This window comes from Urocampus carinirostris, chromosome 1 (genome assembly GCF_059441175.1).
Source record: "Urocampus carinirostris isolate Australia breed hairy pipefish chromosome 1, RoL_Ucar_1.0, whole genome shotgun sequence".
Taxonomy (NCBI): domain Eukaryota; kingdom Metazoa; phylum Chordata; class Actinopteri; order Syngnathiformes; family Syngnathidae; genus Urocampus; species Urocampus carinirostris.
Genome location: NC_142349.1, coordinates 67,344,357 through 67,372,046, shown reverse-complemented (window position 1 = coordinate 67,372,046; position 27,690 = coordinate 67,344,357). Strand labels below are relative to the sequence as shown.

Genomic DNA, 27,690 nt, shown 5'->3' with positions numbered 1-27,690 from the left:
TCCTGGACAGCTAACCCAAAGGGGGGGCCTGGCTGGCTATTGCCCCCTGGACAACGAGGACAAAGAAACCGAAGCCCGGGGCTATCCCATTTTCGCCCTCTCTTTGTTCCTTGAGCAAATGACTTCTAAAAAGGCAAAGTTTCCCTAAAGTTCCAGGGTCCATCTGAGACCCTTCCCCCTCTGCGCAAACGTATTCAGTCATTCATTATCTGCTGCGCTTATTCTCAGTAGGGTCGCGGGGGTGCTGGAGCCCATGCGAGCCATCTTCGGGCAGTGGGCAGGGAACACCCTGAACTGGTTGCTAGCCAGTCGCAGGGCACACAGGGACAGACACCTCACTCGCTCATTCACACCTACGGACAATTTGGATCAAGCAATGAACCTGACATGCATGTTTTTGGAATGTGGGAGGAAACCCACGCAAGCACGGGGAGAACATGCAAACTCCACACAGTAAGGTTCAATCTCATGATCTCAGAACTGTGCCAACACACGCGCTAACCACTGCGCTGCCGTGCTGCTCTGTTTTCATCATAAAGAACATACATCAAATAATAAGTTTCCAGATTAAGGAAACCTTAGCAATGTACAGTCAAAACTGGGTCTCACAGGAAGGTTCGATCGATTGACCTCAGAACTGTGCTGCACACGCGCTAACCACTGCTTCACAGTGCCTAGAATCAAACATCGTTGCATTATTTATGTGTCTCTTTTCCTTTGGATTGATTAATCAATAGTCTGCAAAATCGATAATTTAGGAAGCTAAAATACAAAATGTATCAGCCCCACCTCCTTGGTGACTTAGTTACTCGCAAGTTCCAAACCCAAATCAAGAATTGAAAGCATTTCCTCCTTATAAAATTCGACATAGTCTGTCTTTGCTGTGAGTAAATAGGTGCTGTGCTGTGTTTGTAAGGTTTATTATCTCTTAATAAGGGCAGTACGGTGGCGCTGTGGTTAGCGCATGTGCGGCACAGTTCATGTCTTGGGAACCTCCTGCGTGGGTTCAAATCCCGCTCCAGACTTCCTGTGTGGAGTTTGCATGTTCTGCCCGTGCTTGCGTGGGTTTCCTCCGGGCACTCCGGTTTCCTCCCACATTCCAAAAACATGCATTTCAGGTGAATTGCCCGGTCCAAATTGTCCCTAGGTGTGAATGAGCGAGTGAGTTGTCTGTCCCCAAGTGCCCTGCGATTGGCTGGCAACCAGTTCAGGGTGTCTCCTGCCCACTGCCTGATGATTGCTGGGATGGGCTCCAGCACCCCCGCGACCCTACTGAGGATAAGCGGTGTAGCTAATGAGATGAAGGGCAAAATAGTGCCCTACCGACAACCCTGGCGGTCAAGGGATCCATGAACTATGAACGTGAAAGTCAGTCTGCATGAGTAAACGTGAATTGGACAAAAGGGAATAATTTTAAGGAATAAAGTGCATTTTTATTTTAAAATGCCGTTAATATATATTCTTCAACGTGGATTGTCGCATAAATAATTTTAAGAGCTTAACAGGGTAATAGGTGACATCTCATACATAATAATAGTTTGGTCAAAAAATGAAGAGGCAGAAAATACATTTTCTTCAGTAAAAGAAAAAGTAGATAATCCCTTTCTGACAAATGTTTCCTTATGAGAAACATTTTAGTGCAAGTATCAAGTACCGGACAACTAACTAATCAGTAGCTCTCACACACAAACCTTGTCCCGCCCGAGTCGCTGCTGCATGCCTGCATGAACAATAGCTGATCACAAATATTTATATATATGGGCTTAAAAAAAATAAATACTCGGCTAAATGATTGCAGTGGTTCATTCCTCCTTTTTGTGCTGGAATTGGCTTTCGGCCTTCAGGGCTTCACTGTTGGCTGAAATGAAGTCCATCCAGTGTCTCACGTCCTCGCTCAGCTCGGGACGTTCCAACTGAGGACAACAAAGCTTGTTTTTAGCGCTCATTTTCGGTTGCACGACGCAATACAGTGACATTTAGTCGTCAAATACAGTGGAACCTCGGTTTTCCAACGCCTCTCAGTTCGAACAAATCGGTGTTCGACCAAAAATTTCGAGAAATTCTTGCTTCGCTGTTCGGTCAAAAATTCGGAGTTCGAACGCCGGTAATGCGTGAGTGCGTACGCTAGGGTGCGATGCTGAGCGGCGTACGGGTGTAGATCGTGTAGATCGCCCCCACCCCTCGTGTCCAACTGTTATCACGTGCGGACTTGCCTCTTTTTGCTTTCGCTTTTAATATCGGTGAACGGAGTGTTTTAGCCCCTAACTATGCCTCCGAAGAAGGTCGGTGCAAGCAGGACAGGTGAAAAAAGAAAAGTTGTTCGTACAACTATTGCCTTTAAGAAAGACATAATAGCTTAATATGAAAGAGGTGTGCGAGTTTCCGATCTAGCCTGTGCCTTCTGCTGACCACCACAAAGGTAAGAAATCCTATTTATAATTCTTTTCTTTATGTTTTTTTTTTTACACGTTCGTGTTAGCGTAATCTTTCGTAAGGAAGATTACGATAACGCTAACGTACGATTAGCCTGGGCTTCATGTTTACGTTAAACATTCATGGTAAACATTCAGGGTGTTGGAACGGATTAAAACGATTTACATTACTTTTAATGGGAAAAATGATTTCGGTGATTGAACAAATCGGTTCTCGAACAGGGTTCTGGAACGGATTATGGTCGAGAACCGAGGTTCCACTGTATGTGTAGGAGAAATGCCAGCAGCCGACTCCACTTCGAGGAAGTGACTGAATTTCCCGAAGGATGGGTTGACCTAGGGTTGACCATCATGTTGAAGTCAAACCCCCGCCTCCCACCTTTACAACACCACACATGCTCCAAATTGCCTCCCTGCTTGGCACTCAGCATTAAGGGTTGGAATTGGGGGCTTTGTTCACCTAATGACTCCCAACACAGCAGTTGGGTTTAAAATGGCTGCGCCCGGTTTGGCTGCGGCTGCATTGGCTCGCTACAGTTTAACTGTACGGGTCTGTGTGCATGGTTACAAAGAATGACAATAAAGGTAAATTATAATTATTTTATAATTAAATCCTCTCTTTTGCTGCCAGCTGCTCAATGCAATCTCCACCCCCAAAACCAACTCCTGGGGGTGAGGAGGCTTCGGAGAGCACGAGCTTTAGAAGGCCAAGACTCCATGCGGCCCAGACCTGAAAGCAGAAGGTCGCCATCTTCTGGTCTGCCATCCTTCTCTACAAACACTACCAACAAGACACCTTTGGGTTCCCGTGAGGTAAAACAAGAAAATATTTCACAATGGACTGTTTTGCTGCAGGGGCAACTATTATTTCATATTATTTTATAGTTTGAAATGGGTAAACAATGTGCAAGGGGTACATGCAAATCTCATACTAAGTATCCTGAGAAGCGATGGTGTGTATTTTTTTTTTTTTACTCCTTCCTAAGCCAAATTTAAATCGAGACACAGGTCTGCCTTAGAAAAAGCTATGTGGCTGTCCATTGCACCAACTCAACGTTGATAAAGTTAATATGGACGTCTACATCTGTTCCAAGGTATGTCAACTTAGTATTTGAGACAACATATCGTCACTTTGCTGTAGAGAAATATCAATTCATTATAAAGTTAACATCTCTAACATTATCCAACACTAGCTCTTACAAGTCACGTCAAGTTAAGGTTAATTAGTTGTCACCCTTAGTTCTTACTGTTCAGTGCATGTTGTTTAAGATAGTGATGACAACGAGATGAGCTTTATCAAGATACATTGTGACCTGTATATTCTTACATGGAAGTGAAGCTTTTGATCGACCTTCTCAACTATTAAAATCCTCCATTACATAGTTCAGACCCTTATGGTGATTTGGTGGGCCCAAAAAGCATCAATTGCCTCCTGCCAAATGTCTCCTACTGTGACATCTTCACACAATGTTGAACGTTTGCCTGAATGAGTCAAAGGGGGTGCGGCTTAGCCAAATGTCAATTGAGTTTAAGTGCCCAGCAGTCCAGTAAGTTCATTTATTTGGAGATCTGTTTGTGCCTCACCAGACAGAAACCTCATTGCACATTACTGCTTAAATTGGTTATTACCGTTTATCAAAACCGGTGCCATATTTGAAGTAATATTACGTTTGAAGCAGATCTATGCCAGGTCTGGGTTGCAGGGATACCCGTGTAGGGTCTTGCTAGCTAGCTCACTCGTAGAAAGGGTTTTTCATGCCTGCTGAAGACAATCCAGTGACATGTTTTCCCATCAGTTTCAATGTTCTGTTTAATCGTCAGAACACAGTCTCCACTCTTCTGCTTTCACCATCAAGCCTTGGTGTCCTAACCTCGCGTTGAATTCTATACTTGTCGTGCTCTGATCTCTGCATCCCACATGCTGCGCCATTTCTGAAGTATCCCTCTTAATTATACAATTAGCTTTTGCTCCTCAAACTTACACACATTTCAACCCTATGGCCCTGTTCGCCAACTTTTACTGAATGTTAGTCTGGAACCTGCGTTTTCATTGCATTAGCGCCACCGTTTTCTCCAGTGGTCGGGTGGTACTTACAGTTTAAATCATTGACTTTTATCGAATACTTTAATTATTTATTGTGGCAAAAATGAAATGACAAAAATGATCCTTATTGTTTTATCGCCCAGACCTAGCGTCAAATGTCTTGAACACATTTGCTTCAAATGTACGGAAAGCATTGGTAAAGCGGTGTCATGACTCACGACACTGATTTGACGCAAACGCTTCATAACACAGAACGATTTCGACACATTGCTTCCTAGTGATTCAGAAAGCTATGGTTTCTTCATCACAACATCTTAGTACCGACTTTCTACGTAAAGCAGTAGGCCCCTCACCTTCTGTTTGAAAACATACTCCAAGAGCTGCTCAGGATTGCTGTTCACCACGTTCTGCTTGCAGAGCAACACGGCCGACACAAAGCCATCCTTCTTAGACACAAAACGCTGCTCCAGGTAGAACGCCTTGTCGTCCCATCCCAGCACCCTGGTGCGGATCTGGAAGCTCTCGACGAAAGCCAGGGAGCGCCGGTAGCGAATGGTGGAGGCCCCGACCACCATCTTGGCTCCCATCCTGCACAGGGCCGGGAAAAGCCCGTTGCACATGTAGTGGTGGAAACGGGCAAAGTCGCACTCGCGCAGGTAACGGGCGTTGTTCATGTGACCCTTGAAGTCCACATCTTGGGGAAGGACCATACCGTCCACCCGCTGCTCCGCCAAAATGTCATTAATACGTGGCTGAAACAGGGTTTGGATCACGACCTGCACCGCCCGCAGGAAGTACCAAACGTCCAGGGCGCAGAAGAGCACCAGAAGCCCTCCCATCACCAACAGCAGCAGCATGTTTCTGCATTAAAAGGTGAAGAAAATACAAGCAAAATGTTAGCACAATATGGGTTGATTGTGTATCTATCCTCATGGTTATTTCAAAAAGGTGCATCTCAAATTCTTCGCTCTTATTACACCTTTGTCTTGAAACTATCTGCATTTGCGTGGACTCTAGCATTATTCTGCATAAATATTTAGTGATCCAAATACTGAAAAATATTTTTGAAGGATAACGCCCATATATACCGTATTTTCCGCACTATAAGGCGCACCTTCAATGAATGATATATTTTAAAACTTTTTCAATACATAAGGCGCACCGCATTATAAGGCGCTATAAGTGCATGCTGGTTTAAGATCAGGTAATTGTGCAATTATGTAATCGTAATCCTGTGCAGTCCTTCGAGACATTTTTGTGATTAAGGGCGTCATAAATAAATGTGACTTGACTTGGCTACAGTAGAGGATGTAGTTACGTTATGCAACCATTAGATGGTGCCGCGCTAAAGGGAATGTCAACAAAACAGTCAGATAGGTCAGTCAAACTTTATTAGTAGAGAACAAACAAGCTTTCCACAACTCCATTTACTCCCAAAATGAATAAACAGCTGTTTTATTATTTTCTCTAAGGTAAAGCATTTTCGTGACACATCTTTAACATCTTTGAACAACAGCAAGGCATAACATTTTACTTTTCCTCCATTTAGTCAACACGCAAAAAAACATCTGATACTGTTATGGTAAATTAAACGTTAGTGCAATCGTAATATAGTGACACTCGTAATGTGCAAAAACAACAAGTGCAAAACAATAACAATAAAGCAATAACATAATAACTGTAAAATGTAAAACGTAAACACACACCAAGTAGGACCACCTCTGAATTCTTTAATGTTAAGTTCCCGTGCCAGCACTGTTGCCTTCATTCGAATAGTTATTGTACTGACACTTCTACTTGCTGCTCTTTGTTCAACAACCCACTGTTCAAGTGTGTCCTCTAACTGTGGCCATCTCGCTTTATTGCCACGGAAACTTTGTTTAGTCTTCCTTACTTGGCGCACTTATCCTCATGCTTCCTCCACTTCCGCACCATCAATTCATTAATGTTGAACTCTCTCGCTGCTGCTCTATTTCCGTGTTCTACTGCGTGACTGATCGCCTTTAGTTTAAACTCTGCGTTGTAAGCGTGTCTCTTAATAGGAGCCATTTCAGGGTCTTTATACAAACGCACAAATAAAAGAGAATCGTTGTTGAATATTTCCCAGTATACACAGCGCACTTCTTCTTCTACGCGAAAAATGGAGTCGGTGGCTGCTTCTCTTAGTTGCGAGACCTTGCAATTCAATATTGATCCATATATAAGGCGCACCGGATTATAAGGCGCATAGTCAGCTAAAAAAAAAAAATTAAAAAAAAATCTGATTTTAGGTGCGCCTTATAGTGGGGAAAATACGGTAATTGAAATAATCCAGCTAGCAGCCTTCCTGTGCAGAGTGTGCATGTTCTCCCCGTGCTTGCATGGGTTTCCTACCTAGGTGTGAATGAGCAAATGACCAGTTCAGGGTTTCCACTGCCCACTGCCAGAAGATCGCTGGTATGGGCTAATGAATAAAGTATCTATCTATCTATCTACGAACTACCTTTTTTTAAAGAGTGGGGAAAAAAAAAACTCCTGTACATAAGTCAATCACAATATAATTTGGTCTTTGCGATTACATTTTTAAGACACTCATAAAGTCAGTTTGTGTATGTAATAAACACAGAAGGGAAGAAACTTTAAGGGACAGTGTTGACTAATGCAGATAATGGATGGAATATTTGTAATTTACATTGAAAAATACTTAAATGGAGGAACCAAATTTAGGTAAAATCTTAAGTCAGTTAAATCTTTAACAAGGGCAGAAATACTTTTGTATTTTTTGTCAGGATTTTTAAAGGCTGTGTAATATTTGAACAGTTGGCGGCACTGTGTTGCCTGGTAGGAGCGAAGACCAGTAATACACAGCGCGGCAGCAGGATGCCGGACAAACATGGCGCCGACCTAAGTGGGGACTCCACAGTGTAAAAGAAATAGTCAAGTCAAGTTTATTTGTATAGCCCTTAGTCACAAGAAGTCTCAAAGGGCTGGACAGACTACAGACTATTAAAACACCATCCCTTGATCTAAATCCTGCATGGGGGCATGGTAAAACTCAAAACCTCCGCATGAGGAAATTCTCTCATTTTTCTTTCTGTATTTCTCCCTCTTTCTCTCTTCTCTTTCTTTATCTCTGTCTGTCTTTTTTCTGTTTCTTCTCTCTCTATTTCTTTCACATTTTCTTTTTACGTTTCTTTCTTTCCTTCCCTTTCTCACTGTATTTTTCTTCCTCTCTCTCTCTCGCTAGTTCTTTCTCCCTTCCTCTCACTCTCTTTTTTTCTTTCTTTCCATCTTTCTCCCTCTCGTTTCTTCTTTCTATCTCCCTATTGCCCTTTCTTTCTCCCTCTCTTTAATTTCCTCTCTCCACCTTTCTTTTTTTCTATTTTACTTTCTCTCTTTTATTTCTCTCTCTCTGTAATCTACTAATCCGACCCCCGTGAAAATACAAAATTCACAACCTAAAAAAATTAAAATGGTGTGATAGTTCACACGTTTGTGCTTAGTATCCGAACCAATGTTTTTTTTAACTAGATGTGGGTGATTTTGTACCACTAAGACTTCTTGTGATTAAGGGCTATACAAATAAACATGACTTGACTAGGAGGCACTAGATATTACACACTGTCCCTTTAAAACGTGTTCTAAAAACACCGTCTGAAATGTTTGTTTGTAATTTTTTAACGAAGATGAAACTTTGCCCTAGATTGTTTTGGTACAAGCTTTATACATTACATTTTTGTTGTTTAAAGTTTGTCTCGCCTTTATATATTTGGGGTTATTTTTAATGCATGTATTTTAATAATAATGACAGGTTACCCGAAAATAATGTTTAAATGAAGGAATTATTTGAGGGAAAACAATTCTTCAACCTTGAGAGGACATAGACAGCCGGATGCCGTCTTTGAATGGGTGGCTAGTTAGCTAGCTAGCTTCTTACCCGGCCTGTCCAGTCTCCCTCTCTCCTCAGTTTCGTATAAAAGATATGGTTTCCCGGAAATGTTTAGCCGTTCAAATTCACCCCAACGTAGTTAGCTTTTTCTTTTCGTCAATAAACTTACCGTGCGTGGTCAAGGGAGAGTTAAAAGAGAAGCCGGTTCCGCATAGACACGGAGGACTAACTGCGAGATGACTTCCGGGTGTGTGACGTCACGAACAGGACAAGACTGGCGTGGATAAAATGATAATAAACAAATAAAACATTTGGATGCATTTTACAGGACTAGAATGACGAAAATGCCACCCTTTTTATCTAAAGTACAGCATTTTTTTCATCCACAAAAAAAAAAAAACAGTGTCAACCCTCCATCCATCCATTATCTGCACCGCTTATCCTCAGTAGGGTCGCAGGGGTCCTGGAGCCCATCCCGGCCATCTCTGGGCAGTGGGCAGGGGACACCCTGAACTGGTTGCCAGCCAGTCGCATGGCACACAGGGACAGATAATTTGCTCTAGGGACAATTTTGACCGGCCAATTACCCTGACATGCATGTTTTTGGAATGTGGGAGGGAACCGGAGTGCCCTAAGGAAACCCACGCAAGCACGGGGAGAACATGCAAATCCCACACAGGAAAGTTGGTAGCTGGATTTGCACCCATGACCTCTGAACTGTGCCACACACGCGCTAACCACCGCGCTGCCGTGTAGCCCAGTGTAAACCTGTTTTTTCGGAATTCTTGTCAGTGATTTCGTTTTTTTGGGTTGAATATTTGAGTTTGAAGAACACTCCCAGTGTCCAAGAGACATATAACAAACTTAAGAATCCCTCCTTTGCATAGAATTAAACATGTCATAATTTTAGTTTTTACTTTATTATATTTGTTGGTAATAGGAATAAGTAAAGACGGGTTGTAAAAGGATAGTGGGATGTTTAGACGTGTTCAAAGGGATGGGCAGGGCACATGTATGATGCGGCAGGGGTAAACCAGCAGGGTTGGGTAGGGCTACTTTAACTTGATTACTTTCAATTACTTTTGATTACTCCAATACCAAATATGCAAATAAAAGACAAAAGAAACTAAATATGAATAAAATGACTACATTTTGTGCAGGCTTGGGGAGTAACGGAATACATGGAACGGCAAAAATGATGTTGGCAAGCTGTTTGGATTTATTTTCATTTTGTTTCTGTTGCATTTTATGTTCGTTTTGCCGGAGATCAAAGAGATCAAAGCCGGGAGAGAAAGCTTACCACGTGTTGTGAGTCATCATTTTATTCATAATTAGTTTATTTTGTCTTTTATTAGCATATTTGGTATTGGAGTCATCCAAAAGTAATTGAAAGTAATCAAGTTAAAGTAACCCCACCCAACCCTGTTGTTAGCACATACATAATGGAGAAAATATTGAACTATTTAAGGACACCTCAAACTATGCACCCCACTTTTAAAGCTAAATTGCATTTTTGAGTGAAAAAGTTAGGGGAGTAATTTAACTTTTATTTGTTTTTATTTCAAAGTTTTAAAATGGTAACAATTTGAACTTTAATACAGATCCTATTTGTTTCCATTGCTCTCCTATGACAAAAACAGTTAGGGTCTCCAAACAAAATGGAGGTCCACCGGCAAAGCCCTGAAGTTTTATTCCATGAGATAAAAAGGCAACATCCGTGCTTTATTTGTCTTTCTCCGACAGTCCGCTCTCTGCCCTGAGGTTCTGACTGTTGGCCGAGATGAAATTGATCCAATGCTGGAGATCCTCGGGGAATTCCGGACGTTCTACCTGCAACGATGAAAGTGAAAGAAGTAAGCTGTTGGGATATTCAAATGTGTCACGGCAAATACAGTCATAGTTATTTTCCAGTAATATCAGTTCGATTACTTTAATCCTATTTGTCTCATTCAACCTTCTGCTCTCACTTTCTCTACATCTCCCTCTTCTCACCATCTCTCCCCCTTATCTCCTCTCTCCTCCTTTCCCCATCATCTCAGTTTCGCCTCACGCTCTCCCTTGCCTTTCTCTATACCACTTCTCTCACTCTCATCATCTCTCTTTTCCCATTCCCCTCCTCCTCTCACTCTCTCCTCCCATCTCTATTCTCTCATTCTCCCCTCCTCTCTTTATCCCTGTCCCTCCCTCTCCACTTTATCGCTCTTCCTCTCCTCAATCTTTCTCCCTCTCTTCTCTTGGTTTCCTACCTCTTTTTTCTCATCTCTCTTTTCCTCCTCTCTTTCATTTTCTTCCCCCTTTTCTACCCTCTCCCCCCTCTCCCAAGCAAGAGCAAGAGGAAAGTAAAAGAATCAAGATGGAGGTGAAATAATCAAGATGAAAGAGGAATAAGCAAGCTCCGTGAAAAGGAAAAGAAAAAAAAAGGAATGAGGAAACTGAAAGAAGCAAGATGAAAGTGAAAGAAGCAAGACAAAAGCAAATGAAGCAAGACAAAAGCAAATGAAGAAATGAAAAGAAGCAAGATGAAAGCAAAAGAAAGAGCAAAGTGAAGGAAGCAAGATGAAAGTGAAGGAAACAAGATGAAAGCGAAAGAAGCAAGATGAAAGCAAATGAAGAACTGAAAAGAACCAAGATGAAAGCAAAAGAAAGAGCAAAGTGAAGAAAGCAAGATGAAAGTGAAAGAAGCAAGACGAAAGCAAATGAAGAACTGAAAAGAAGCAAGATGAAAGCAAAAGAAGGAAGATGCAAGCAAAAGAAAGAGCAAAGTGGATAAAGCAAGATAAAAGCGAAAGAAGCAAGACGAAAGCAAAAGAAGCAAGACGAAAGCAAAAGAAGCAAGACGAAAGCAAAAGAAGCAAGACAAAAGCAGATGAAGAATTGAAAAGAAGCAAGATGAAAGCAAAAGAAGCAAGATGAAAGCAAAAGAAAGAGCAAAGTGAAGGAAGCAAGATGAAAGTGAAAGAAGCAAGACGAAAGCAAATGAAGCAAGACGTAAGCAGATGAAGAAATGAAAAGAAGCAAGATAAAAGCAAAAGAAGGAAGATGCAAGCAAAAGAAAGAGCAAAGTGGACAAAGCAAGATAAAAGCAAAAGAAGCAAGACGAAAGCAAAAGAAGCAAGACGAAAGCAAAAGAAGCAAGACAAAAGCAAATGAAGAATTGAAAAGAAGCAAGATGAAAGCAAAAGAAGCAAGATGAAAGCAAAAGAAAGAGCAAAGTGAAGGAAGCAAGATGAAAGTGAAAGAAGCAAGACGAAAGCAAATGAAGCAAGACGTAAGCAGATGAAGAAATGAAAAGAAGCAAGATAAAAGCAAAAGAAGGAAGATGCAAGCAAAAGAAAGAGCAAAGTGGATAAAGCAAGATAAAAGCGAAAGAAGCAAGACGAAAGCAAAAGAAGCAAGACGAAAGCAAAAGAAGCAAGACAAAAGCAAATGAAGAATTGAAAAGACGCAAGATGAAAGCAAAAGAAAGAGCAAAGTGAAAGAAGCAAGACGAAAGCAAATGAAGCAAGACGTAAGCAGATGAAGAAATGAAAAGAAGCAAGATAAAAGTGAAGGAAACAAGATGAAAGCGAAAGAAGCAAGATGAAAGCGAAAGAAGCAAGATGAAAGCGAAAAAAGCAAGATGAAAGTGAAAGAAGCAATGCGAAAGCGAAAGAAAGAAGAATGTGAAAGAAGCTAGATGAAAGTGAAAGAAGCTAGATGAAAGTGAAAGAAGCTAGATGAAAGTGAAAGAAGCTAGATGAAAGTGAAGGAAGCAAGCTCTGTGAAAAGGAAAAGAACAAAAACAAATTATATGGTAAATGGCCTGCATTTATGTAGCGCTTTTCAAGTCAATGAAGACCTCCCAAAGCACTTTACAATGTGCTTCACACTTACTCATTCACACACACGCACACACACACACACCAATAGAAAGAGGAAAGTGAAAGAAGCAAGACGAAAGCGAAAGAAGCAAGATGAAAGTGAAGGAAGCAAGATGAAAGTGGAAGAAGCAAGATGAAAGTGAAAGAAGCAAGCTCTGTGAAAAGGAAAAGAACAAAAAGAAAATAAATTCAATGGTAAATGGTCTGCATTTCTATAGCGCTTTTCAAGTCAATGAAGACCTCCCAAAGCACTTTACAATGTGCTTCACACTTACTCATTCACACACACACCAATAGAAAGAGGAAAGCGAAAGAAGCAAGATGAAAGCGAAAGAAGCAAGATGAAAGCGAAGGAAGCAAGATGAAAGTCAAGGAAGCAAGATGAAAGTCAAGGAAGCAAGAAGAAACTGAAAGTAGCAATGCGATAGCAAAAGAAAGAAGAAAGTGAAAGAAGCAAGATGAAAGTAAAAGAAGCTAGATGAAAGTGAAGGAAGCAAGATGAAAGTGAAGGAAGCAAGATGAAAGTCAAGGAAGCAAGATGAAAATGAAAGTAGCAATGCGATAGCAAAAGAAAGAAGAAAGTGAAAGAAGCAAGATAAAAGTAAAAGAAGCTAGATGAAAGTTAAGGAAGCAAGATGATAGCGGAAGAAGCAAGGCCTCACCTTGCGTTTGCAGAGATATTGCACGATATCGTCCGGGCTCCGCCGTAGTACGTTCTGCTTGCAGTACATGACGGCGCACACCAGGCCGTCCTTAACCGAAACGAACCTCTGTTCCAGAAAAAAAGCCCGCTCGTCCCACCCCACCACCCGACTCCGCAGCTCGTAGGCCTGGCCCACCCGCAGGGGCCGGCGGTACCGGATGGTGGTGGCCCCGACCACCACGGAGGCCTTGAGGGCCCGCATCGCTTTGAAGAAGCCGTTGCGCACGTAGAGGGAGAAGCGGGCAAAGTCGCACTCGCGTAGGTAGCGGGCGTTGTTCATGTGACACGCGTCCATGTCGCGTAGCAGCACGCGGCCCCGGGTCACGTGCTCCCCCGTCACGTCGCGCATGGCCGGCTGCAGGAAGGCGCCGAGGAAGGCCGCGGCGGCGCGGGCGAAGTAGGTGACGTCCAGGGTGCAGAAGAGTAGCAGCAGGACGGCGAGCAGCAGCAGCGGCCACATTTTCCTCTGGGGGTTCAAGGATTTTATACATTTTACTATAAACTTTACTACTCACGACCAAATAAGATCATCGAGTGCTGGTGGAAAACATCGAAGCGCACAGGGAGCGCAGTTGCTGTTTTGCGGAAACGTGGCTCACGTTTAGCATTCCGGACGCTAACGTGTAGCCACCCGGAGCTATCCGGCTTCAACGCCGCTATACAGAGACACGAAAGCCGGGGGGAATCGGAGAGGAGGCGGACTTGCTAACACAAGGTGGTGTATCCCTGGATTTTCACAAAGAAAAGATTTCCATCTGCCGCAGGGATGTCGAACTTTTGGACTAGCGTGACGTCATCCACTCCGCTACAAGCACCCCTAGGGCATCATGTTAATCTGTTAATAAACAACGGGGTAGACTGCTGGAAGTGTGAATTTCCCTACGGGGATGAATAAAGTATCTATCTATCTATCTATCTATCTAAAGGATTTTATACGATTAAATACAAGTTACATTGATCGAGTGCAATAAAGGTTTACACTGGGTGGGCTGATCCGAATGCAGAATGTTGTTTTGATAAGCGCTCTGCTGTTATGAGTTTTTCAGACATCGAGGCGAGGGGGTGGCTTTCAATGGCACGCCCATGGGAGGAGCTGGCACACCAGCTTGCGGAAAAAACGTGGGCAGGGGAAAAAAGGCAGAAGATCGAGAGAGGAGGCTTGACTGAGACTCAAGCGACACTAATTCGATGGAGTTCACTTAGTTAAATGATTTAAGAAATTAAATCTGCCCCAGTGTGGAAATGCCGGTCTCTTGTCCATGTTTTCCCATCAAGAAACAAGCGCGCATTGTTAAGTGAATGTAGGTTGTGTTTGGTCAATGGAGTCAGATAATTAATTCAAAAAATTTGGTTAACGGTACATTTTTATAATTAAATTCCTAACAGGGTCCACGTGGGGGCGAGACACAACCAGAAGATCAGGTCACTTTCTGGGTTTTGGACATAAATCTGGCACACTTTTGCTATTTTTTATTTTTTTTAAACAGACGCTCCCCCTATTTACGACCGCTCGACTTACGTAAAACAGTAGATACGATCATTTTTTTCGGGATGTCAAAAATATCCCGAAGTTAGATTTTGTATTGTGTCCACCTTTTTCCGAGTACAGGACAAACTGTAGTGCTTCTCTCCGCCACTATCAGTGTGTGGTGGCGCTGTGAAAGGTCACTCAGCATCCACCCTGAAGAAGAAATCCGCTTCCTCTTCCTAGTTCGTGCGTAAACATTCTATACTGTATCTCCGGGGCGCTAAGAACTTTGACGTTTTTATTGTTTAATCTCTGGTGCATCCATTCGATATGGTTGGTGTCAAATGTAAAGAGTCGAGTCTTTTGAAATGAAAGTGGAATAAGAAAGCTTGATGCGGTTGATCGAATGTTAGCAGTGCTGCCATTGTTTACTCCACTCTATTATTATCCCTGCTTCAGAAGGCGCGGGATGGGTAGCGTCTGAGACAGAGGGAGGGAAGAGAGGCTCGGCTGCATCTGAGCCTGAATAATGAGCTCGGAGAATAAACAAAAATGCAGACATCTGTCAAATTCCAAGATATCGGCGTCAATAATCATACCGTCCAATAATCAGTCGACCTCCAAGATAAAGTTCTCTTAGACTGGCTTTTTAAAGATACATTGTGTGTTATTTGACCACTAGATGGATCTTTATTATCCAATTCTAACATAAACCAGTGCTTCTTGTTGGGGTAAAACACACATTTCTCGACCTATGATTTTTTATTGGAAAAATAAAGATTGCCATGAGGGTTTACATATTTTTGCCGAGTATTCGAATCTTTTTTTTTTTTTTAACTGAAATAAAGCTTTTTTTGTGCCAGTAGGAGGCACTAAATATTACACACTGTCCCTCTAAAAAATTGTATTGAGTCCTGAATAATTATAGGAATATTTTCCGGTTAAATACAGGACAAGACTGACTCTTTAATATGAGTAAAATTGTAGAATGTGGCAGATCATTTTGCTAATCTTTAGAATTATAGATTATTTATTATTTATATTCATTATTTATATTAGATACAAATAAAAGAAGGGCAGCACGGCGGCGCAGTGGTTAGCGCTTGTGCGGCACAGTTCATGTCATGGGAACCTGTCGTGGGTTCAAATCCAGCTCCAGACTTCCTGTGCGGAGTTTGTATGTTCTCCCCGTGCTTGCGTGGGTTTCCTCCGGGCACTCAGGTTTCCTCCCGCATTCCAAAGACATGCATTCCAGGTGAATTGGCCGGTCCAAATTGTCCATAGGTGTGAATGAGCGAATGAGTTGTCTGTCCCTGTGTGCTCTGCGATTGGCTGGCAACCAGTTCAGGGTGTCCCCTGCCCACTGCCTGGAGATGGCTGGGATGGGCTCCAGCCTCCCCGCGACCCTAATGAGGATAAGCGGTACGGCTAATGAGATGAGATGAGACAAATAAAAGATAATAACCAAAAACAAAAAAACATTAAAAATAAGTGAAAAACAGAGTAGATTTTTTCTTTACTAGCAAACACAAATGGTTAAAAAAAATAACTTTTTTTTTTTAAGGAAAAATAATTGTGAAATATAGTAAAATGTCAACATTTTGACTTGAAAAAATACGAATGACTTCTCATTTATATTTACAAACAAAAACTTTAGATTTATAACAGCAGAAAAATAATGTGTACAAAATAATAAACATAGATTTTTTTTCCCTCCAAAAATAGTTTGGATTGTATAATACAAGTAGAAAAAAAAGAAAAGAAAAATAATACACTTTTTTTTCTTAATTTACTTCAAAAAGAGTTTGAGTGTACAACACGAGTAAAACATATATAGGAAAAATAGTAAACTTAAGAAAAATGATTTTTTTTTTCTTATGACAAGATTAAGGTTAAGATGATGACTATTTTTTTTTTCCACTATGATGACTATTTTTCCACCAAATGTATAATTGCACAAAACCTTACGATACCAAACTGTATGTAACATCCTACATGCCAACATTTCTTGTGTAAATATTGTGTAAATTATAACTATAACCTTATCCTCCATGTTTTATAACCTTATCTTCTGTTCCTTTATCTTCTTGGCTTTTTTACCTCACTGTGAATGTGTGAAACTGGAGTGTCACGCCCAATTTTGTTGTCACAATATGTTAACCCATTTTGTAACAATGACAATAAAGGTATCTCATCTCATCTCATTAGCCGTACCGCTTATCCTCAGTAGGGTCGCGGGGGGCTGGAGCCCATCCCAGCAATCATCGGGCAGTGGGCAGGGGACACCCTGAACTGGTTGCCAGCCAATCGCAGGGCACACAGGGACAGACAACTCATTCGCTCATTCACACCTAGGGACAATTTGGACCGGCCAATTCACCTGAAATGCATGTCTTTGGAACGTGGGAGGAAACCGGAGTGCCCGGAGGAAACCCACGCAAGCACGGGGAGAACATACAAACTCCGCACAGAAAGTCTGGAGCTGGATTTGAACCCACGACAGGTTCCCATGACATGAACTGTGCCGCACAAGCGCTAACCACTGCGCCGCCGTGCTGCCCTACAATAAAGGTATATTCTAGTCTATTCTATTCTATTCTAAAATTCGCTAAAAACATTGCTTTAAATATTAAGCACAATTTCATGAACTATCATTTAAGTACCGTATTTTCCGTGCTATAAGGCGCACATGAAATCTTTTTTTTTTTTTTAAAGCTGACTATGCGCCTTATAATCCGGTGCGCCTTATATATGGATCAATATTGAATTGCAAGGTCTCGCAACTAAGAGAAGCAGCCACCGACTCCATTTTTCGCGTAGAAGAAGAAGTGCGCTGTGCATACTGGGAAATATCAAACAACGATTCTCTTTTATTTGTGCGTTTGTATAAAGACCCTGAAATGGCCCCTATTAAGAGACACGCTTACAACGCAGAGTTTAACCTCAAGGTGATCAGTCACGCAGTAGAACACGGGAATAGAGCAGCAGCGAGAGAGTTCAACATTAATGAATCGATGTTGAGGAAGTGGAAGAAGCATGAGGATGAGCCGTTTATGTTTTACATTTTACAGTTATTGTGTTATAGATAGATAGATAGATAGATAGATAGATAGATAGATAGATAGATAGATACTTTATTCATCCCCGAAGGGAAATTCACATTTCCAGCAGCATCCCTGAGCTGAGAACAGTACAATAATAAAGCCAAAAGAATACAATATACAAATACCCAGTGTGACGTGCAAATGCCCACTGTAGCGTGTTATATAGAGTAACTAAATAGTGCTTCACAGAATACATATTGCAGTAAGATTCGGTAATATCCAATGTAGGTGGTGTGGTTTAATGTGGGCCTTTACTCTGCCGGGTGGAGTTAAAGAGCCTCATGGCATGAGGAAGAAAAGATCTCTTCAGTCTGTCCGTAGTACAAGACAGTGACAGCAGTCTGTCGCTGAAACTGCTCTTCTGTCTGGAGATAATGCTGTGTAGTGGATGCGATGGATTGTCCATGATTGACCTCAGCTTTTTCAGTGCTCGTCTCTCAGCTACTGTTGTTAGCCGCTCGTGGCTTTATTGTTATTGTTTTGCACTTGTTATTGTTTTTGCACATTACGAGTGTCACTATATTGCGGTTGCACTAACGTTTAATTTACCATAACAGTATCAGACGTTTTTTTGCGTGTTGACTAAATGGAGGAAAAGTAAAATGTTATGCCTCGCTGTTGTTCAAAGATATTAAAGATGTGTCACGAAAATGCTTTACCTCAGAGAAAATAATAAAACGGCTGTTTATTAATTTTGGGAGTGAATGAAGTTGTGGAAAGCTTGTTTGTTATCTATTAATCAAGTTTGACTGACCTATCTGACTGTTTTGTTGGCATTCCCTTTAGCGCGGCACCATCTAACGGTTGCATAACGTAACTACATCCTCTACTGTCGCCAAGTCAAGTTAAGTCACATTTATTTATGACGCCCTTAATCACAAAATGTCTCAAAGGACTGCACAGGATTACAAATACAAAATTGCACAATTACCTGATCTTAAACCAGCATGCACTTATAGCGCTTTATAATGCGGTGCGCCTTATGTATGGAAAAAGTTTTAAAATATATCATTCATTGAAGGTGCGCCTTATAACACGGCGCACCTTATTTCACATAACATGATTCTCATCTAGAGAGAGCTAACATACTTCCTGGTCTTCTTGCTACTACAGGTATCCGGAAAAAATACGGGCAAAACAATGTGAAGAGAAAAATAAACTGTGCTCTACTCACTTTGAGTCCCCATAGTTTGTATCCTGCTTATTGCACTCCTTTTCGGTTGTACACACTGTCCCTTTAAGGACTTACTAAGAAACCAAAAAGGAGTTTGACAGGTCTGGCAAGGTGAGCAAGTAAGCACCCTATAGATTTCAATTTACCTCAAGAAAAAAATCTCAATGTTGCCAAACGCACTACACCTATTCCACTAAAAACACATTTTAAATATGCGGCTCGATTGGTTGCCAGGGAAACAATTGTTTAACCGGTCAATCTTCGCACTGCATTTGGGTCCATGCGGGGTACCGTGAACTTCATGCAGAACTTATGAACAATAATCGATCAGGTTGATCACAATTCGATCGCAAAAAATAAACCTTGCATGCTCTAGATGAAACTAAATCGAACTTACCAGGGTGTCTTTAGGAAGCAGAGACTTCACAAAGTCATACTTTTAGGCGATTACTCGAGAAGTCTGCGTGTTTAAACTACTTCCGGTGGCACCTTTCAAGGAAAAAGGTGAGGGAAATGAGTGTTGCCCGCACAACATGGAAAAATACATATATCGACGAATTGCAAAACAAAAAAAAATATCCAAGTACATAGTGAAAATTGCTCCATTTGATCATTTGTTTATGCAAAAAATAACATATTTTGTGTTTATTGTAGTCACTTCGATTTCACTTACGGATACAGCAACAGGATGTGACGTTTCTGGGGCGGCGGCAGTTGGTCAATTGTATTGACTAAAATTATCAATACAATACAAAACAATATGAAATATAATAAACCAATTCAATAATTTGTTAATCTGAAGGGTCAACATGAAAAACATTTTTTGCTTCGTTTAATGACTAACCCTGTATTTTCACTTACGTTCCACTTCCGGATATGCGACGTGTCAATCTAGGGCGGTGGTGATTGGTCAACTACGCGGAACCTAGATTCTGTAGGCATTTTGATTTGTTAGTAAACATTGTGATGTCTCCTGTGGGCAAAAGAATACTTGTCCTGGTTAGAAGACAGAGGAAAATAACTTTGTCGTAGTTGTTACTTTATGTTGTGTGTGCCAGAATATGAAACAAACGTCAGTGATAATAAATTCAAGTTTTACAGGACACTTCTAAACAAAATAAGAGATTTGTGCATTAAATTGAAAACATTAAATGGAGGCACTCATCAAAAATGATCGGTTTTGTGGCGCACACTTCATATCAAGTAAGAGAGAGTAAACGTTTATGATTGTTGCTATCGTATCCTTCAGCTAACAGTTAGCATGCAACCAAGTCATTTTTTATATACATGTAATAATTCATGTATTTTAATTTTTTATTGCATGTATGTAGCGTCCATATACATTGAAAATTAACATAGTTTAAAAGCCCGTGTGTAATATTTCACCACTAGATGGCCCTGTGTTGCAAAGGCCATTGCCACAGAGCACTGCGTGGCAGCTGGATGCCAAACAAACATGGCGGCGACCTAAGTGTGGATTCCACTGAGTGAAAAAAATATAAATTCCTCGACATATGAATTTATTAAATACAAATTAACATTTGTAAGATAGTTCCTGTATTTTTGACTAGCATTAAAATCAGTGTTTGCTTTTTTTTTTTTAACTAAATGAAAGCTTTTTTTTGCACCACTAGGAGGCACTAAATTTTGCACACTTTCCTTTAAAAAACACAATTAAAATGAGCTTAAATGACATCTTAACCTTGACTAGCAGTTTCATGTTGAGTTGGTTGGATCCCATAACCACAAGGGGCACCATTTCCTGTAAATAATGGTTTCAATAGCAAAATTATTTTGTAAAAATGTCACAAAATACTGCAAACAAAGATACTGATGTATTTACCTTCGGTGCAGACAGCGCTGGGTAGAGAGAAGTGCGCTGTGTGCATAGCTATGCCCACCCCTGCAGCTCACCTCATCAAAGTGCTCTGTGTGTTAGTCTGGCATTTCTGGGTGATTACAGTTTTTCTGTGGGTTTTTATCATTAAGTGTCAGTGAACCTAAATTGTTTAGTGATCTTTCATAGACAGTAAAGGATTCCTTAGTAACGTACAGCCAAAACAAGGTCTTTTGGTGTGACGCGTCGACTGTAATACTGGACCGAACCGTTCTTAATACTAGCACTATGTCAGCTATGCCCGCAATAGACTCGACTCTGCGCTTATCAAATTTGGAACGCTAGAGATTAGATTTGCTAAAGTACAATTTTATCTCAGAGCCATATATTCTCATGAAAAGAGCCAAATATGGCTTGTGAGCCATGGGTTCCTGACCTCCACGACTCTCTTTAGGGGCTAATCACTCAGCTTCCTTGCCAACCAGCTCAGTAGCCTAGATGGTAAGGCGCCCGCTTTGAGACTGGGAGGTCGGTGGTTCGCGCTCCGGCCGAGTCATTCCTAAGACTTAAAAAGTGGTCGGCGGCGCCCTCTGTTGGCTGCGGCTGCATCAACTCGCTACAACGGGTCAGGTGCAATCGACATTTCGTTCTGTGTACATTGTTACACAGAATGACAATACAAGGAAATTATTATTATTATTATTATTATTATCCAACAGTAAGTGTTTTAAAATGTGAATATTTTGAAAGGTATTGTGTCTTCAATGCAAAAAATTTATCTCGACATTTCATATTAGTTTTGTTTTTCATTCTCCTGGGGAAAAAATAAAACATTTTGGAGATCGTTTTCCACTCATGACAGCGACGTTGTTTTTCACCAGTCTGGATATGCAGTAGTGCCACCCACAGGTTGCTCTTGGTACTACAACAAAACGGAGGGTTATCTTTATCTTTTCAGAATTCAAGTCAATTTTGCTGCCTACTAGTTCTGTCTAAAGCAGGGGTTGGGAACTTTTTGGACCAAAAGAGCCATAAAAGCAAAACATTTGGATTTTTGGAGAGAGAGAGCAACACCAGATATTTTAAGACTACATTTAACATTTAGCGGTCTCATTTTTTCACTGTGTGACACTAGATGATTTGATAAAATTAGTGAAATAATAACGATGCCAGAGTCTGTGTCCCATATCAACATATATAACACTTTAAACTGTCTTGCTCCCGCAGTTACTTAATATCGTTGAAGCTCATTTTGACTTTCATTTTTTTTTGTAAGTAATGGTTTCATAATAAGGTGCAAGCAGTTATTTTGGAAAAATGTCACAAAATACTGCAAATGAAAAGTTTCTGACTGTACAGTATTGTACAGTATAGTGAAAGAGAGAAGGAAGTATGCCGTGTATGCAAAGATTCACCTAACCCCTACCGATCACGCCATCAAATAAATCCACTCCTACTGCTCACCCAATCAAATTGCTCTGTGTACTTGGCTGGTGTTTTTGGTAGTGTACAGTTTATTATGTGGGTTTTCATCATAATGAACAGTAATCAAATAATGGGCTTCCATTTAAAGGATTTCTTAGCGACGTACAGTCAAAACTGGGTTCTTTGTGTGACACTTTGAATGTAAAACTGTAGTTGAAATTTGTGCCCTTTATATACTGAACTGAACCAAACTCACTTTCACTGTTACATTGGCCTTGCACGTGCCCAACTTGGCTAGGGATAAATCGGAATTGGAACAATATTGATGTATTTTCCATTGTTGGGAATTAATATCAAAATAAACCGTTTACCAAATTGTTCGAATAAGTTATCTGACTCCGTTAACCAAACACAACCTAAATTCACCCAACAATTTATGCACGCTCGTTTCTTGATGGAAAAGATGAACAAGAAAGCTGACATTTCCACACGGGGGCAGATTTAATATCATTAACAATTCAACTAAGTGTACTCCATCGAAAACGGCCAAATTAGTGTCGTTGGCGTCCGTGGGAAGCCTTTTTCTCAAGTCCTTTATCTCTCTCCTATTGGCCATCTTCTCCCCGCATAATGGCGTGCCGACTCCTCCCATGGGCGTGCCAAGGAAGCCCCCCCTGGGCTTCACCATCTCGTCGAAGAGCGTCGCAATGTGTGGAATACTCAAAACAACAACGAGCGTTTCTACGTCATCAGGGCCTTTCTGCGTCTGGATGTGCTGATTATCTTATCAGTCTTACGTCTCGTTCCTGCCGTTCCTGTAAACAACATTTTCCACCAGGCTGCCCTGACATTGCACCACAGCCCAGCCAGTGAATATCTTTTGAATTAAATGTAATGTGTATTTGATCGTATAAAATTCTTTATAGTCGAATGTAAAAAAAATCCTTCACCATGAGTAAACTTTTACCTACGAGTCATATATGCATTTACATCGTTTTCTGTCTTTATCAGAATGTGCGCAAAAATGAGTCACACACTCCACTGCAATCACACACTCGGTTGAAGCCTCCCAGAGAATAATCTTTGCAGACTTCCGCCTGATAGCTTCCTTGTCCCCTCAGGAGTGGCCTTGTTGTAAACAGTTGTTTGGACAATCCCGTTTAAAAAACAATGTTTTCCGTGAATTCACCGATGAGCTCTGCTTTTGTCCTCGAGAAGCTCTTTCCTACTGCGGTCTTTCGCTGCACACAAAATGAACAGGTGTCTTCTTGGGTGCTTCTCCTTCCTACCCAGGCTGGAGATAAAGCGAAGGGCAGAACGGCGAGCTGTCCGTGACGGTGAGGAGCCGCCAGAGGTGCTCGGATTCGTTTTGGGGCGGGCGCGGATGCTCGGCGGCGGCCGGGTCGCTGGCGACTGTTTTAAGGCGCACTTTTCTGAGTCGGGACGTGGCGCTTTTTTGCCGAGTCCTTGGGCTGGTCTCCGGAGCCTCGATGGGCTTTAGAGAGCCGCAATAGTTCAGGGTGGGAGGGACAGAGGGAGGACGCGGCCTTCGGATGGAGGTAGGGGTTAACGTGAACAAGGTTTTATCAGAGTTCTTTTGTGCTGGTGAGAGTCTGCAACTGCTGACCACGGCGGGGAAAAGAAGTATAAGCTTTACTTTTATTCTTTCTAGATACGTTTTCGTGTACAGTAGACCCCCAGGATGCATCATTAATCCATTCTGAGGTGGGGATTTTTACCATCAGGCTGACAGTTCAGATCCCACAAGTTGAAATGAACAGACTGAGGGATAGCTTTCCACAATACTACCAACACACTAAACAGATATTTAAGTGCAATATCCGGATTTTAAGTGCAATAATCCGGCTGTGTAAAGTTTTTTTCTTTATTGTATATGTGAATACTTTATATTAGAGGTGAATACTTTATATTTACCTATTTATCATTTTATTATACTGTATACCTTGCCAACAGGAGTGCAACCCTAATTTCTTTGTTGCAACACAATGATAATAAAGGTGATTCTGATTGCAAAGTGAAATGGCAATGAGAGAATAGCTCGGGGGTTGGCAACCTGAAATGTTGAAGGAGCCATATTTTCCTCCTACAGAAACCATATAATTTTCCTTTATCAAACATTTTTTTAAAAAGCGCCATGGAGCCACTAATGCGTGCCAGGAAGAGCCGCATGCAGCTAAGTGTTGACATTCCCTTTCTTTAATCAGCGCACTCTTAATGGTCACAATGGACTATTGTTTACAATCATTTTCCTTAGCAAGGGTAACGAGGTCTGTGCCTTTGTCGTGTTTCTTGATTATCTTAATCTCTGTTTCCATTGTTATCCTCTTCTTGCTTTTCCTAGCATCACTGCAAGTCTTGGGACCCATAGCTAAAGACACTTAAGCTACATGAGATTCTGAACTGAATGGATCTGTATAGTTCTATTTTTTCAAGTTCTCAACTTGCCAAACATTCTCATTCCTACTAATTGTCCTGATGATTGGTTAGTCCACACAACCTAGTGAGGGCAGTGATTCTTGTACCTATTTCATATTTTAATCACAAGCCTCCCTTCCATGGTTATAATATTGTTTTGCTTCTCCCTTTAGCATCACTGCAAGTCTTGAGACTCATAGCGAATAAATACAGTCCAGAAGTTACAGTATTCCATCGCGAGACGCAAAATCCTAATGAAGCACACAAAATTCTGAACTGAATGAAGATAAATGCATTGTGGGAGGATGGTTATCGGCCTATCAGCATTTTCATGCAGACCAAATAATATATATAATATGACGTTGACAAATAGCAGGAGGCATCTTAGAGACATAACTCGACATATGCACCATCACCCCGAGGTTTTTGTTCACGCAAAAAATTTGGTGTCTTTGTCATATAATATGGAGAATACCATAAAAAGGTGCCCCAAAAACATCTTAATCCACACCATAAAGTGAAAATGTCGCAAGGTGGAGTCGCCGTATCCTGAAGGTCTACTGTACAGTACTACTTATATACCCACCTAAATGATGGTTTTGTCACTCTCTCTGTGACAGGTGAAGGAGGCGAGGGGTAAAGCTGGAAGTCTTTTTGAATGGCTCCTCTCAGCTCTTTTAATTCTAAAATGAGGAGGTAAAATAAAAGCAGACAGTCATGGCGAGTATGCCAAATGCATTAAAATACTAGGGAATATACAGGGTTCATACACCTTTTTCATGCTCAAATTCAAGAACTTTTGAAGGACTACAAGACCAATTTTTCCATTTTTTCCAGTACCATAGAGGAAGGAATCCATCCCCAATCATTATGAATTTATTTGGATTGTTTACTTTGATGACTGAAATAAAATCGCTATCTTGCTGCTTGCACATACTTTGTGTTATTTTTGGCTGTTCTTATGTATGCTCTTTTTTTGTCAATGGGGTGCTATAAACTGAAGTGAATTCTGCCTATTTGGACTCATTTTAATGTTATTGACTGCTCCGAAGCAGAGTGCATTCAATCTAATAGACTCTTTGCTTTTTGTTTTACTTATTCTAATCGATATTTTTTGCATGTTTTTCAGAGGATCTGTGTTTAAATTGGTTAAAATAGAATTGTAAATAGTTAATTCTTTTTGGGCCTTTTATCATTCAATTATATAAAGCATGCCAAGAGTTAATGATTTAATTATTTTTTCATGGTTTTTGTTTGACTTTAAATCTGTTCAGTTCGTTAAAAGCTAAAATTGTTTTGTATTTTTCTTTTTTTTTGTAAATCTATGAATATTTTAATCTATATTTTGTGTTTTTCTGGAATCCCCTGCAAAATGACTAATAACAAAAGGTGCATAATGTTTTATTATTATTGGTTGGTTGGTTGGATCCCTTTAACCACCAGTGTCTTAGGGGCACAATTTCCTGTGGCGTGTCTTGGGCAAGTACAGCCTGGTGGCGCCCACCACTCTCCAGGAAAACAACACATCTGAGGAGCCATTTGGGAGCAGAAGGAGACAGTTCTTCTCATTGAGCCGAGCTAAAAGAGCCAGTTTTCTTAATAGAGCTATCCTCTTGGGTGCGACCAGTAGGGGGCGGTAACTCGAAACTCAACATTCAAATTCAAGCATTTCTAATGAATTCAGGCCCCCATACGAACCCTAAAAATAGGTGATATAGATGTTAATCGAGCGGATAATGGCCAAATATTACATCAGGCCTATAGAAAAAGACCTGACGAGTAGTCACTTAGAGCCACACAATAATATTCAATCAGCCTACATTCTTTGTTAGAGACATTCTAAGCATATATTTTCCTAAATACTATATTTTAATTTTCTATAAAAGTATTTGCACAACTCTGTCGTGTCTCCTATCTAGCTCTTCATAATGTACACAAGGCACCTATATAAAAAAACATTTTTAAGTGGAGTATTGAATAAGAAACGACAGCCGTATGGCCACTAGAGGGTAGCATTGGCCCAACTGTTTTTCGTTTTGGCACGTACCTGCAAGAGTTGGCTCACTATTGGCTCCCTCTGCATCACTCCTGCACTGCATTTTGATCAATTCCTATGAAGTGCAAAGAAAAATGTACATTATTGCACATTGGCTCTTAACTAGGTGGGTATACCTTAAGGAACACTTGACATTATTAACTCAAAAAGTAGAATTAATTCTAAATAACAGCACTTGAATTTTCTTCTACCCACGTAACACTGACATAAAGGGGCCAAATCTGTTCTAATTTGACAATATTTTTGACATATTGCCAGAAATATTAGCAATTAATAAGTAATAAGTGTCTTTTATTTTGGAATTGTTATTTTACATGTATTATTGTTTATTATTTTAATACAGTTGAACTTACTGTTTAAAGATAATAATTCTTTAAATGTACTATTTTGTTCAAGTATATTTTTCTTTATATTATATCTTCCAACGTATTATACTGGTGGAATTAGAAAATATGTGTGTTTCTATTTTTTTTCCAAGCAATGATTTTCTCATTTTACAATATCTTTTTTTTAAATTAATTGACAAATCATTTTATTTTTCAATTTACTTTTTTGATTTTAAGTATTTTTTAGCTACAAACTTGTCAAATAAGAGAAAAGTCCATAAAATTTTCTGATATAGCAGGTAACTTGCTCATTGAGACACATTTTCTTTAAATCATTTAAGAATCATAATTTAAATAACATGGTATAATTTTTCTTATTTTACAATAAAATAATTTCCTGAAAAATAGGAAAAAATAAAATAAAATGATCTGACCGAGCAGATCATTATTCTTATTGAAACACGTATAGTTTTTTTTTAATCAAACCCCCAATATCATTAAAAAATGGATTTAAATAGCACTAAAACTAACACTAAAATTGCTATCTTTATTATTTCACTATATTTTCACATTATTTTTTCTATAAATCTAGGCTTTTTATTTTTCTAATTTTAACAGTTCAAGTAGTATTTTTTTCTTATTTTACTCCAAACGTATATAACATAAAAAATAAATCATTTTTTCTCATCGAAGTATTTATTTTTACCTAAAATCAAACAACATTTTTCATTTAGCAATCTTAATTAAAATAACATAAAAATTAGCTGAATTTTGTGACATCTGCCACATCAGACACGTTTGCATATTTCAAGGATTTATTTGTTTTATTATACTTATATTTACATAAGAATCACAAAATTATTTTTAAAATGTATAAAGATAAAATGAGGAAAAGAAAATGTCGTATAGGCAAATAATTTCCGTAAACTAACAATTTGTGAAGCGGGACACCATTTA

The 27,690-nt window shown here is 40.3% G+C and overlaps 3 protein-coding genes across 7 annotated transcripts in view; all 3 read right to left on the bottom strand.

Moving 5' to 3' along the window:
- Nucleotides 1-1,408: 1,408 nt before the first annotated feature.
- On the bottom strand, nt 1,409-19,127 carry LOC148376622 (protein THEM6-like). Of its 2 annotated transcripts, none has more exons than XM_088349219.1 (3): nt 19,051-19,127; nt 4,830-5,337; nt 1,409-1,913 (listed from the first exon to the last, which is right to left on the bottom strand). In XM_088349219.1, exons 2-3 carry the CDS (start codon nt 5,331-5,333, stop codon nt 1,803-1,805), a joined length of 615 nt encoding a protein of 204 aa, XP_088205345.1. In that variant the 5' UTR covers nt 5,334-5,337; nt 19,051-19,127; the 3' UTR covers nt 1,409-1,802. The 2 variants fall into 2 exon arrangements, with proteins under 2 accessions (XP_088205345.1, XP_088205335.1); XM_088349209.1 differs by lacking the exon at nt 19,051-19,127 and adding an exon at nt 8,514-8,604.
- On the bottom strand, nt 9,883-19,142 carry LOC148376621 (protein THEM6-like). The gene is made up of 3 exons (XM_088349230.1): nt 19,051-19,142; nt 12,867-13,373; nt 9,883-10,174 (listed from the first exon to the last, which is right to left on the bottom strand). The coding sequence occupies exons 2-3, from the start codon at nt 13,365-13,367 to the stop codon at nt 10,067-10,069; spliced, it is 609 nt and encodes a 202-aa protein (XP_088205356.1). The 5' UTR covers nt 13,368-13,373; nt 19,051-19,142; the 3' UTR covers nt 9,883-10,066.
- A 3,234-nt stretch (nt 19,143-22,376) lies between these two features.
- The window catches only part of ccdc24 (coiled-coil domain containing 24), a 39,257-nt gene continuing 33,943 nt past the window's right edge, over nt 22,377-27,690 (bottom strand). For 2 of the 4 annotated variants that reach the window (XM_088320210.1, XM_088320228.1), the window contains exons 7-9: nt 26,399-26,462; nt 24,938-25,034; nt 22,377-23,537 (exon numbers count right to left, since the gene is read on the bottom strand). In XM_088320210.1, the coding sequence (XP_088176336.1) occupies nt 23,201-23,537; nt 24,938-25,034; nt 26,399-26,462 (498 nt within the window). In that variant the 3' untranslated portion in view covers nt 22,377-23,200. The remainder of the gene's footprint in view (nt 23,538-24,937; nt 25,035-26,398; nt 26,463-27,690) is intronic. The other 2 variants (XM_088320218.1, XM_088320239.1) reach the window with 1 other exon arrangement.

What these genes read in the sequence shown, in the direction of transcription:
- LOC148376622 (XM_088349219.1), bottom strand. Translation starts at nt 5,333, where the DNA reads ATGCTGCTGCTGTTGGTGATGGGAGGGCTTCTGGTGCTCTTCTGCGCC. An exon ending in AGTATGTTTTCAAACAGAAG is followed by an intron (nt 1,914 to 4,829) that starts GTGAGGGGCCTA and finishes TGTTGTCCTCAG; the next exon opens with TTGGAACGTCCCGAGCTGAG.
- LOC148376621 (XM_088349230.1), bottom strand. Translation starts at nt 13,367, where the DNA reads ATGTGGCCGCTGCTGCTGCTCGCCGTCCTGCTGCTACTCTTCTGCACC. An exon ending in AATATCTCTGCAAACGCAAG is followed by an intron (nt 10,175 to 12,866) that starts GTGAGGCCTTGC and finishes TCATCGTTGCAG; the next exon opens with GTAGAACGTCCGGAATTCCC.